This window comes from Mobula hypostoma, chromosome 1 (genome assembly GCF_963921235.1).
Source record: "Mobula hypostoma chromosome 1, sMobHyp1.1, whole genome shotgun sequence".
NCBI classification, from domain to species: Eukaryota; Metazoa; Chordata; class Chondrichthyes; order Myliobatiformes; family Myliobatidae; genus Mobula; species Mobula hypostoma.
Window position 1 is genome coordinate 249,355,779 of NC_086097.1, and position 13,282 is coordinate 249,369,060.

Below are 13,282 nucleotides of genomic sequence, written 5' to 3' on the forward strand. Positions count from 1 at the left end.
CTCCCACCGTAGCCTGGGGTACATCACATCTGGCCTTGTGAAGCAAAGTATTCATTATCTCTGCTACCTCTGGTTCCATACACAGTTTTCCACTGTCACACTTGACTGGTCCTATTCTCTCACATCTTATCCTCTTGCTCCTCACATACTTGTAGGTTTTCCTTAATCCTGCTCGCCAAGGCCTTCTCATGGCCCCTTCTGGCTCTCCTAATTTCATTCTTATGCTCCTTCCTGCTAGCCTTATAATTTTCTAGATCTCTATCATTACCTAGTTTTTTGAACATTTCATAAACTTTTCTTTTCTTCTTGAGTAGATTTTCAACAGCCTTTGTACACCCTGGTTCCTGTACCCTACCATCCTTTCCCTGTCTCAGGTGCAGCACCTTCCTATCTTTCATCCACCACTTTAAACAGCAGCCTTTTAGGTGGAATAATACATGCCTACATGTGCAAGTAATCCAACGTTTGTTCCCAATAATAAATTCTATATTATGATTTTTTAAAACAAAGTTTGGTGGACCCGTGGACAGTGAGGAGGGTTGTTGTAGGTTGCAGTAGGACATCGACAGGATGCAGAACAGGGCTGAGAAGTGGCACATGGAGTTCAACCCATTAAAGTGTGAAGTGATTCATTTTGGAAGGTCAAAATTGAAGGCAGAATACAAGGTTAGTAGCCAGATTCTTAACAGTGTGGAGGAACAAAGGGATCTTGGGATCCACGTCTAAATTTGCCGCACAAGTTGATAGGATTGTTAAGACCATCAACATGGTGTGTTGGCCTTAATTAATAGATTTCAAGAGCCACAAGGTAATGCTGCTGCCCTATAAAACCACATTTGGAATGTGTTCTGGTCACCCCATTATAAGAAAGACATGGAAGCTTTAGCAAGGGTACAGAGGAGATTTACCAGGACGCTGTCTGGAACAGAGGGCATGTATGAAGACAGGTTGAGCAAACAAGGGCTTTTCTCTTTTGAGTGAAGGAAGATGAAAGGTGACTTGATAGAGCTGTATAAGAGTCCGAATTCAAGTGGGTAGAGACCTTTTTCCCAGGGTGGAAATGTCCAATACTTCAGGGCATCATTTTAAGGCAATCAGTGATTGGAGGAGCATGTCAGAGGCAAGTTCTTGGTACAGAGATGGTGAGTGAGTGGAATATTCTACCAGGGTGGTGGTAGAGGCAGATACGTTATGGGCATTTAAGAATCTCTTAAATGGATGATAGAAAATTGGAGGGATAGGTAGGTGGGAAGCTAGATTAGAACATAGTACATTGAACATAGAAAACCTGCAGCACAGTACAGGCCCTTCGGCCCACAAAGCTGTGCCAAACACGTCCTTAATGTTAGAGTAGGTTAAAAGTTCAACAAAACATCGAGATTCGAAGAGCCTATACTATTCTATGTTATACATAATTTAAACTCCCAGCTCTGACATTAATTTTGTGTTATGTTCCCAATATTGATTGCAGAATAGCTTTTAGCAATGTCACCTTATAAACATTTACTATCCCAAACTGAATATTTGCAGCATCTTGAAGTGGGTAAATTAACGATAAATAATGGAAACAAAGACTGAAGTGAGTAACACACAGGACATACCTTTATTAGTGTTTCTGAATTAAATGAAAAACCTTTGAGATTGGTGCATTTTTAACGTAGCAAAAAATTGCACCAGTCTTAAGAATTAAGGCTTAAATAATGTGAGCACTGAAACAGTTGTGGTATCGTATAATGCAGCACGTAATAATTGTGACATAGTACTGTAGTTAATATTGCTCAGAAATACTTTGTTTAAAAGTTAGATTCAAATGGATACTTTAACCAAACTGGTTACTAAGCATAGTGAGGGACATTAACTTGGGCTGCAGCTATTGTCATGATGGTTTGTCTGTGCACAAAACTGCAGGAGTAGCAAGCTTTAAAATGCAATTATTGCTCTTTGAAAGCAAATATACCTCAGTGATAAGTATAACAGTGCAAGAATGATATTCAAATGGTTAAAGCACCTCCGATGTCCCAAATGAAATGAAATTTACCTGTTAACTAATGCACATACTCTCACAGAAAAATAACCCAGTAAGCTCTTCTGTTTAAAACAACATAATATGTTGAGTGCTCTGTGAGAACCATTGCACAAATTAAAACACATAATAACAAAAAGGTAATAAAGCAGGCTGTATACATTTACATTAAAGACCATATTAATATTCTATGACAGTATTTCAGGGGAACAATTATCATCAATGCAGATTTTTGTTCCTTTACGTATTTGTGACTAATTTCCTCATCTTCCAGCAACTATACAAGGAAGCGATGCTTGAAGGCTTCGTTCGGCCCCTTCCTGTACAATGTCCTGATTAGTGTTTGCCACTTTACACAAGATGAAAATTAGCAATTTCCTTGACTTTCCACGGTCATTATTTTCAGGAAGACGTTACAGGAGTGTTCTGACCATGACTGAAGTTAAGTAATTGGGCACTTACATAAAGACAAACTAATTCTTAACTGTAGTTAACAATAAGGAAAAATCAGAAGTCACTGCGTGATTCTAGATAAAAGAAAGCAATTCTAACTTGTAACTCAAAGGACTGTTACTTCCTATGATGAAAATATAAAAAATAATTTTAAATCTTGGATACAGCACCAAAGGCAAACACACACAATCTGCATGAACATTAGCGTTAAAATGATACATGTACTACTGCGGAACACTTCTCCTTAGCTCAGTTGCATAACTTAACCTTAAACAACTATCTTTAGTGTCAAGGCACCACCACTATTAGCTGGTGAATGTGTCCTCCTTTTACATTTAAACACAAGGACCACTTTATATTATAGTCCAGTAAACCATTAGATGGTTCTAGTTTCTCCTGTAACAAAGCCATCATGTTTTGCCTATTCAGAATGAAAAGCTGCATGCTATTTTACAGACGGAATATAAATACACAGGTCAGGGCTATTTGCAGCCTACTTGATAATTGTACAGCAATGCAAAAACAAAAATATTTAGTGCAAAACTTCCCCTTCCAAATAGAACTCAAATTAGAGTGTGGCCAGTGAAGATGCAACCACTGCCTATATGTATCAGGAGGAACAGGCATGGTTGAGTGATTGGTCTGGTCACAGGCATCGATTCATCTGCCATTAAACCACGGTGCCCTAGTTGCCCACGGTTACTGCTGTATGTTCGACTGTAAAAAGCGAACACTGAGCAGCCTGAGGTCTGCTTTTCACCCTATGCAGCAGACCTCGTATTTGTCGATAGTGATAGATTATTGGTTCTCCTTTCCAATCAGCAGTCCATTTTCACCTTCTCTAATGAGTTGCTTATTTTCCCCAAAGTCTTTTTGATACGTAATGCAGTGAGTCGCGCAGAAGGGTTTTGGTACCAGCACTCCTTCATCAGCTTGGCAAGAGCAGACAAAGTCTGAAACATAAATCAGTAGTGTTATAATTCAGCCCAGCTACTTTTTAAAATTCAGTCTCCTGTATCCCGCACGTGATAAGACATAAGAGTAGAATTAGGCCATATGGCCCATTGAATCTGCTCCACTATTGCATCATGCCTGGTTTGTTATCCCTCACAACCCCATTCTCCTACCTTCTCCCTGTAACCTTTGACACCCGGACTAATCAAGAACCTATCAACCGCCATGAAGGGTTACGGGGAGAAGGCAGGAGATTGGGGCTGAGAGGGAAATAGATCAGCCATGATGAAGTGGTGGCGCAGACCCGATGACCAAATGTCCTAATTCTGCTCCTACGTCTTATGGCTGTTGCTTTAAATATACATTCTCCCTGGCCTAAACATCTCCATGTAGCACCTGCTTTTCCATCTCTGGCCAAACCCATTGCATCTCCTTCCTTCAACTACAGACTTACGGCTAGGGTTATTCGTATTATTTGTTCACACTCAATGCCACAGCCTCACCACCCGAAAACCTTCCTTAAAACATATAAAAATTGTTGGCTTTCGTCTCAATCACCACTGTTCTCCTCACCAATTTTCTAATTTTTGCCTTTTTCCACCTGCAAGTATTACACGTTAAAAAAGTATGATTCATATTTTAGACAGGACACAGAGGACTGGGTAAGAAAACCCTTCGCATAAACCAGGGGTTCCCAACTTTTTTATGCCATGGGCCAATATCATTAAGGGGTCCATGGACCCTAGTTTGGAAACTTTGACTTAAATGGTTACAAATCTCTAAGTGGCGAATGGTTGAGAATAATCAGAATGCAATATCAGTATTTTTGGATTTGAAGGGAAGGATCTGAGAACAATTCAGAGGTCAAATATCAGCCACATTTTGACTAAGTAGTTGGGAAGATGTTAGAGTCAATTGTTAAGGATGAGGTGATGGAGTACTTGGCGACACAGGTCAAGATAGTACAAAGTTAGCATGGTTTCCTTTTGGGAAAATCCTGCCTGACAAACTTGATGGAATTCTTTGAGGAGACTGCAAGTAGGATAGATAAAGGGGATGCAGTGGATGTTGTATATTTGGACTTTCAGGAGGCCTTTGACAAGGTGTCACACATGAGGCTGCTTACCAAGTTAAAAGCCCATGGTATTACAGGAAAGTTACTAACATGGTTAGAGCATTAGCTGATTGGTAGGAGGCAGCGAGTGGGAATAAAAGGATCCTTTTCTGGTTGGCTGCCAGTGACTAGTGGTGCTCTGCAGGGGCTGGCGTTGGGACCATTTCTTTTTTGCTGTATATAAATGATTTCAATGTTTTGTTGCCAAGTTTGCAGATGATACGAAGATTGGTGGAGGGGCAGGTAGAGTTGAGGAATCAGATAGGATGCTGAAGGACTTAGACAGATTAAAAGAATGGGCAAGAAAGTGGCAAATGAAATACAATGTTGGAAATTGCATGGTCATGCACTTTGGTAGTAAAAATAGATGTGTGCACTATTTTCTAAACGGGAAGAAAATCCAAGAATCTGAGATGTAGAGAGACTTGGGAGTCCTTGTGCAGAACACCCTGAAGGTTAACTTGCAGGATGAGTCGGTGGTAAGGAAGACAAATGCTATGTTAGCATTCATTTCAAGAGGTCTAGAACACAAGAGCAAGGATGTGATACTGAGGCCTTATAAAGCACTGGTGAGGCCTCACCTTGAGTATTGTGAACAGTTTTGGGCTCCTCATCTTATAAGGCATTGGAGAGGGTCCAGAGGAGGTTCACAAGGATGATTCCAGGAATGAAAGGATTATCATACGAGGAACATTTGATGGGTCTGGGTCTGTATTCGCTGGAATTCAGAAGGATGAGGGGGGAATCTCATTGAAACCTTTCGAACGTTGAAAGGCCTAAACAGAGTAGATGCGGAAAGGATGTTTCCCAAGGGTGGGATAGTCTAGGGCACAGCCTCAGGATAGAGAGGCACCCTTTCAAACAGAAATGCAGAGAAATTTCTTTAGCCAAAGGGTGGTGAATTTGTGGAATTTGTTGCCACATGCAGCTGTGGAGGCCAGGTCATTGGGTGTATTTAAGGCAGAGATTGATAGGTTCTTGATTGGACATGGCATCAAAGGTAACGCTACTGGGAACTGGGGTTGAGGAGGGGGGAGAAAAGAGAATCAGCCATGATTGAATGGCGGTGTAGACTCAATGGGACAGATGCCTAACTCTGCTCCTGTGTCTTATAGTCTCAATGCCTTTAAATGTTGGAGCACATCAATGGAGCTGTTGTTTGATTCCTCGTTCTCTTATCTATGTAAGATGTTTTTCTTATGTCTATCTACATACTGATGTTTGCTAATCCAAAGTTTGTTTCAACTATTTCTGGGTTTTAATATGAAGTTTAAAAATTCTGCTGCATTTAGAAATTAATGGCAGCAGAATTCTCCACTGTTGCTCTGATTTGGTTGATCCCGAGGGCTTCCAAGCTGCCATATTCTGCATCGTTCCTGTGCAAAGGCACTAGTGCTTTTTAGACACAGGACTGATTGAAACTGAATAACATGAACATAGCACCTCCACTCCATCAACAGAAAGCAAGATTTCCCGGTGGCCAAGCATTTTAATTCCTATCCCTGTTCCCATTCCATGGCCTCCTCTTCTGCCACGATGAGGACACTCTCAGAATGAGGAGCTGTACCTCATTTTCCATATAGGTAGTCTCCTAGTCTCCAACCTGATGGTATATCCATCAATTTCTCTAACTTCCAGTAATTTTCTTCACCTGTCCCCTTCTCTCTTCTCCTCATCTGCCTATCACCGTGCTCTGGTGCCCCTCTTCCTTCCCTTTCTCCCATGATCCACTCTCCTCCATCAGATTCCTCCCCTCCAGCCCTTTGCCTTTTCCACCTATCACCTCCTAGCTGCTCACTTCGAACCACTGCCCATCCACCTGGCTTCAACCATCACTCCCACCTTCTTATGATGGCTTCTTCCCCCGTCCTTTCCAGTACTAATGAAGGGTCTTGGCCAGAAACATCAATTGTTTAATAACTCTGACCAGCAGAGTTCCTCCAACATGTTGTGTGTTGCTCTGAATATGGACAAAGCATTTCCTTTGCATGAGCAACTGAAAGTGAACAACATTGGAGGTGACCTGGAAGAGTTGAAACAGTCCAGTGGCTTGCTTTCTTTTTTGCTGGAACTTCTATGCCAGCCAAACACTCAGAGCTTTGCCCCAGGGTAGGGTGGAAATGAGGGAATATAATTTTAAGGTGACTGGAGGGAAAGATGGTGGGATGGGGTGGGAGGAGGCAAAGATGGGTTTTTCAATACCAGGGGTTCCCAACCTTTTCTATGCCATGGATCCTACCATTAACCAAGGGGTCCACGGATCTCAGGCTGGGAACTCCTGTGTGATCACATAAAGCACCCTGCAATGATATTCTGTATTATTATTCAAAACCTAGGGTATTGAACTCACTGGGTCAGAGAACCATCTGTTAGGGATATTTGGTCTTTGCTGTTCCACACATACAATTTTTCGCATATCTTCAAAGCTAGGGTCATTCGGTACCAGATCATAGAATGGAGGTTTATATTCTTCTGCAATCCCTGCAAAAGTAAAAAAAAACATATTTATTTTTAACTTGTACTTAGATGGAGATACAGCATAGTCATAGACACCTCTGGCCCAACAAGCCCTCACCGGTCAACTACACCCATGTGACCAATTAACTTACTAACCCATACATCTTTGGAATGTGGGTGGAAACCGCAGCCCTCAGAGGAAATCTGTGCAGTCATTGTCAGAATGTACTATACAAACTCCCTCCAGACAGTGGCTGAATTAAACCTAGATTGCTGGTGCTGCCATAGCGTGACACTAACCGCTATGCTACTGTGCCAACCCAAATTAGAATAATATTCAAATGAAATTTAGTTTTCACAAAGTAATATTATCCATTATGTGAGGATGCCAAAAGTTTCTTCAGATACATAAAGTGTAAAAGAGTGGCGAGAGTGGATATCAGACTGCTGGAAAACGATGCTGGAGGTAGTAATGCAGGAGAACAAAATGGCAGACAAACTGAACAAGTATTTTGCACCAGCCTTCACTGTGGAAGACACACAACAGCATGGTAGAAGTTCCAGGTGTCAGGGGTCATGAGGTGTGTGAAGTTACCATTACTCAAGAGAAGGTTCTTTGGAAACTGAAAGGCCCGAACGTAGACAAGTCACCTGGATAAGATAGTGTATCCCCCAGAATTCTGAAAGAGGTGGCTGAGGAGATCGTGGAGGCACTAAACCATAGAAAACCATAGAAAAACTACAGCACAGAAACAGGCCTTTTGGCCCTTCTTGGCTGTGCCAACCCATTTTCTGCCTAGTCCCACTGACCTGCACAAGGACCATATCCCTCCATACACCTCCCATCCATGTATCTGTCCAATTTATTCTTAAATGTTAAAAAAAACCCACATTTACCACCTCATCTGGCAGCTCAGTCCACATTCCCACCACTCTCTGCGTGAAGAAGCGCCCCCCTAATGTCCCCATTAAACTTTTCCCCCCTCACCCTTAACCCATGTCCTCTGGTTTTTTTCTCCCCTTGCCTCAGTGGAAAAAGCCTGCTTGCAGTCACTCTATCTATACCCATCATAATTTTATATACCTCTATCAAATCTCCCCTCATTCTTCTATGCTCCAGGGAATAAAGTCCTAACCTATTCAACCTTTCTCTGTAACTGAGTTTCTCAAGTCCCGGCAACATCCTTGCAAACCTTCTCTGCACTCTTTCAACCTTATTTATATCCTTCCTGTAATTTGGTGACCAAAACTGAACACAATACTCCAGATTCGGCCTCACCAATGCCTTATACAACCTCATCATAACATTCAAAATAAGATTAGTAATGATCTTTCAAAAATCTCTTGATTCTGGAATGGTTCTGGAGGATTGGAAAACTGTAAGTGTTACTCCACTCTTCAAGAAGGGAGAGAAGCAGAAGAAAGGAAACTACAGGCCAGTTAGTCTGAACTCAGTGGTTGGGAGGATGTTGGAGTCGATAGTTAAGTATGTGGTTTCGGGGTACTTGGAAGCACATGATAAAAGAGGTTGTAGTCAGCATGGTTTCCTCAAGAGAAAGCCTTGCCTGACAAATCTGGTGGAATTCTTTGGAAATAACAAGCAAGATAGACAAACTAGAATTGTTTGATGTTGTGGACTTGACTCACTCTTGCGACTCAGGCCTAGGGGGCTGACATCGGGCACAATGACAGACCCTCCACTTCTCCCTCTCCCTCATCAGTGTCTTCTAGGAGCCTGTTGACCATAGTCTTGGGATGGCACCCAGGGTTCATCCTCCCATATGATGACTAGGCTGGCAAGTAGCTCGGGGTGGTGTAGACGGTGCCCCACTAGTTGCAGTCTTCTCGCCTCGATTTTGTGGTGAGCATCGGTGGGTTGTTACAGAGCTTGATATTCATCATGTGCTGTTGCCAACTCACGTCAAGAGCCATCCGGAGCATTCATGTATAGCAACCATCTAGAGACTTTCGCATAGTCTTGGTGAGTGTCCACGTCTTGCATCCGTACGTGAGAATGGACTCTATGACTGCTATGAAAATCCTCTTTTTAAGCCCTCTGGTCAGGTTCGACTTCTAGATTTCCTTCATGTCGGTCATAGCCCTCCATGCCCGCGCCTTCCGTATCTTTATGTCCTTCTCCAAGCTCATCATTCTTGACCATTCTTGTAGACTTGGATTTTCAGAAAGCCTCTGACAAGGTGCCACACATGAGGCTGCTTAACAAGTTAAGAGCCCATGATATTACAGAAAAGATTCTAGCGTAGATAAAGCAGTGGCTGATTGGCAGGAGGCAAAGAGTGGGAATAAAGGAGCGTTTTCCTGTTGGCCGCCAGTGACTATGGTGATCTGCAGGGGTCTGTGTTGGGTCCGATTATTTTTGCGATGTATGTCAATGATTTGGATGACAGAATTGATCACTTTGTTTGCAAAGTTTGCAGTGACACAAAAGTAGGTAGAGGGGCAGGTAGTTTTGAGGAACTAGAGAAGCTAGAGAAGTAGAATATCTTATCCTCCCTGGTTCAGTCTCTTCCTACCTACATCCATGACACTACACACGCTCTTGATTTTTTCAATGATTTCATGTGCCCTAGCCCGCATCATCTTATTTTCACCATGGATGTACAGTCCCTATACACCTCCATCCCCCACCAGGAAGGCCTCAAAGCTCTCCGTTTCTTTCTGGACACCAGACCCAACTAGTTCCCCTCCACCATAACTCTCCTCCGTCTAGCGGAACTTGTCCTCAATCTTAATAATTTCTCATTCGGCTCCTCCCACTTCCTTCAAATAAAAGTTGCAGCCACTGGTAATCGTATGGGTCCCAGCTACGCCTGCCTTTTTGTCGGCTACGTGGAACAGTCTATGCTCCAAGCATACACTGATGTCACTCCTCCACTTTTCTTAGGCTACATCGATGACTGAATTGGTGCTACTTCCTGCACCAACGTGGAGCTCGTCAACTTCATCAACTTTGCCTCGAACTTCCACTTTGCCCTCAAATTTACCTGGTCCATTTCCGACACCTCCCTACCCTCTCTCAATCTCTCTGTCTCTATCTCTTGAGACAGCTTATCTACTGAGGTCTATTATAAACTCACCGACTCTCACAACTACCTGGATTATATCTCTTACCCCCTGTTACTTGTAAAAATGTCATCCCAATCTCACAATTCCTCCATCTCCACTGCATCTGCTCTCAGCATGAGGCTTTTCATTCCAGAACTATGGAGATGTCCTCCTTCAAAGAAAGGAGTTTGCCTTCCTCCACCATCAATGTTGTCCTCAACCACATCTCTTCCATTTCACGCACGTCTGCCCTCACCCCATCAGAGATAGGGTTCCTCTTGTCCTCACCTACCACCTGATCAGCCTCCACATCCAGCACATAATTCCCCATAACCTCTGACGAGATCCCACCACCAAGCACATCTTACCCCCTACCCCCAAAACTTTCTGCAGGGATCGCTCCCTACTTGACTCCTTCCTCACTGATCTCCCTCCTGGCATTTATCCTTGCAAGCAGAACAAGTGCTATACCTGCCCCAACACCTCCCTCACTAGCATTCAAGGCTCCAAAAAGTCCTTCAAGGTAAGGTGACACTTCACCTGCAAGTCTTTTGGGGTCATCTACTGCAATCGGTGCTCCCAGTGTAGCCTGCTGTATATTGGTGAAATCTGATGTAGACTGGGAGACCACTTCGCCGAGCAGCTACATTCCCTCTGCCCGAAAAAGCAGGATCTCCCAGTGGCCACCCATTTTAATTCCACTCCCATTCCCATTCCGATATGTCAATCCATGGCCTCCTCTACTGTTGCGATGAGGCCACACTCAGGCTGGAGGAGCACTTTATATTCCATCTGAGCAGCCTCCAACCTGATGACATGAACATCAATTTCTTGAACTTCCAGTAATGACACCCCCCACTTCACCATTCCCCATCCCCTTGTCCCTCTCTTCTCATCTCATCTCCTTACCTTCCCATCATGCCCCTCTGGTGCTCCTCCCCCTTTTCTTTCTTCCATGGCCTTCCGTCCTCTCCTGTTAGATCCTCCCCAACCCTGTATCTCTCACCAACTTCCCAGCTCTTTACTTCACCTCTCCCACTTTCACCTATCCCCTCGTGTTTCTCCCTCCCACCTCCCCCCCATCTTCTAACTCTAACTCATCTTTTTTCTCCAGTCCTCCTGAAGGGTCTCTACCTGAAACATCAACTGTACTCTTTTCCAGAGCTGCTGCCTAGCCTGCTGAGTTCCTCCAGCATTTTGTGTGTGTTGCTTAGATTTCCAGCATCTACAGATTTTCTCTTGTTTGTGAGTAGGCTAAAGAAGGACTTAGACAGATCAGAAGAATGGGCAAAGAAGTGACAATTGGAATATAGTGTTGGGAGGTGTATGGTCATGTGCTTTGGTAGAAGGAAGGACAGACTAGGTTAATTTTCAGGTTGAGTCGACGGTGAGGAAGGCAAATGTAACGTTAACATTCATTTCAAGAGGACTAGAACATCATTCCAATTATTGATTTAAGTACTGTGCAGATGCAACAGGTCCAACAAACAGCTTGAAAAAGCAACGTTTTTTGATGAGAGTCATTGACTAGAGTACTGCAGAGATCCAACAGGAGCACTCCCATGCAGGTTCAACAAAGAGCTTTTAAAAACCCAGTCTCTACAAAAGAGATACCGCCTAGCGGAGCAGTCTTCGAAGTAGTCTTGAGTCAGAGCAGCAAGGCTTCGGCAAGAACAGGTGGAAGCTAGGTAAGTTCATTCCTATTTCTTATTCAACTCTTTTGAGAATAGTGGGTATATCTACAGAGCCAGTGTTCCGTTCTGGGTGTCAGATGTGGGATTTCCAGGAGACTTGCAGCTTCCCCGATGGCCACATCTGCACCAGGTGCATCGAGACGCAGCTCCTGAGAGAATGTGTTAAGAGCAGACTAGATGGGCCAAATGGCCTAATTCTGCTCCTATATCCTATGGTTTTATTTCAGCTGATCTGACAATCCATATTCATGGAATTATTGTACTCCCTCTACTGCAAGTATTTTAAGATGGAACCCTCGCATCCACAGGTATGGTCCCACCACAGCACTATTTAACTACAGAATGACTTGTTAGTCACATAGTAAAATGTAACCTGCAATACAGGACAGGATGCTATTTGCTCTCCTAATCACACGTGCCCGATTGTTAACTGTCATTATTTCATTGCTAGGAATAGAGGTTCCTCCAATCCTTCACCATTAATAAAAGCTTTGCCGTCATTTCTGCCGAAGCGAACGGCTTCACACCTTCAGCCACATCCACTGTCCACGTCTCACCCGTTCAACGAGTTCCTATTGATTATACTTCACTTGGGTCTTCTCATCCAAATCCTGGCCAGTAAACAGCTGGGACTCAGGAGAATGCCCGTAGCACCCCACCAGCTACAACCACACAATGACCTCTTTGTGCTGTTTGATTTCCAGTATCAATCTTCAATCCATGTCAGCAGATTATTCCAATATCAGATTCTCAAATTTTACTTAATGTGTGGCACCTTCTTGAAGACAAAAGCCAAAACACACCCAATCCATCTATTCCCTCCAATCCTATTTGTACAACCTCAGACTAATGGATTTATTGAGCATCGATTCCCTTTAATAACTCCCCAATCCTACTATCATTTTCTGAATACCAATTACTATTTCTTTAATCCTATAGCTATTACTACTTCTTTAATTCTACTATTTTCTACATATTACACTGCAGTATACTTTACAGAAAGGAGCCGAAAAGGGGCCAGTAACTTCATGAAGGATTCCATCCACTCTGCTTATGGACTGTTTGCCCCACTCCCATCAGGGAGGAGGCTACGGAGCATCCACGCCAGGAAGACTAGGTTCAGGAAGTTACTTTCCCCAAGCAGTAAGTCAGATGAACACCTCCACCCACTAACCCACCCCTCCACACCCCCAACCACCACGACTTTATCATTTCCTGCCAGTCACCTTACGAACAGACACTCCTGTGCCTAGCGTCACTTTATGGACATACAATTAATAGGTATAAATACATAAGATAGCTTATAGCTGTGCGTTTTTAAACCCACAACAACTGCTGCGTGAGAGTACAACACAGGAACACTACGTTGTGCCAAACCAGCTAAAAAGTAAATCAAAAATCCTCAAAATCTAATCCCTCCTACCAACATAATGTCCATATCCCTCCATCTCCCTCATATTCACATGCTTATCTAAACATTTCTTAGAAGCCTCTAGTGTACTTGCAACACACAAAATGCTG

At 43.2% G+C, this 13,282-nt stretch overlaps 1 protein-coding gene across 2 annotated transcripts in view; it reads right to left on the reverse strand.

Moving 5' to 3' along the window:
- Positions 1 to 1,586: 1,586 nt before the first annotated feature.
- LOC134356176 (activin receptor type-1-like) overlaps positions 1,587 to 13,282 on the reverse strand; it is a 77,039-nt gene continuing 65,343 nt past the window's right edge. For both annotated transcript variants that reach the window (XM_063066887.1, XM_063066896.1), the window contains exons 9-10: positions 6,895 to 7,025; positions 1,587 to 3,429 (exon numbers count right to left, since the gene is read on the reverse strand). In XM_063066887.1, coding sequence (XP_062922957.1) covers positions 3,295 to 3,429; positions 6,895 to 7,025 — 266 coding nt within the window. In that variant the 3' untranslated portion in view covers positions 1,587 to 3,294. The remainder of the gene's footprint in view (positions 3,430 to 6,894; positions 7,026 to 13,282) is intronic.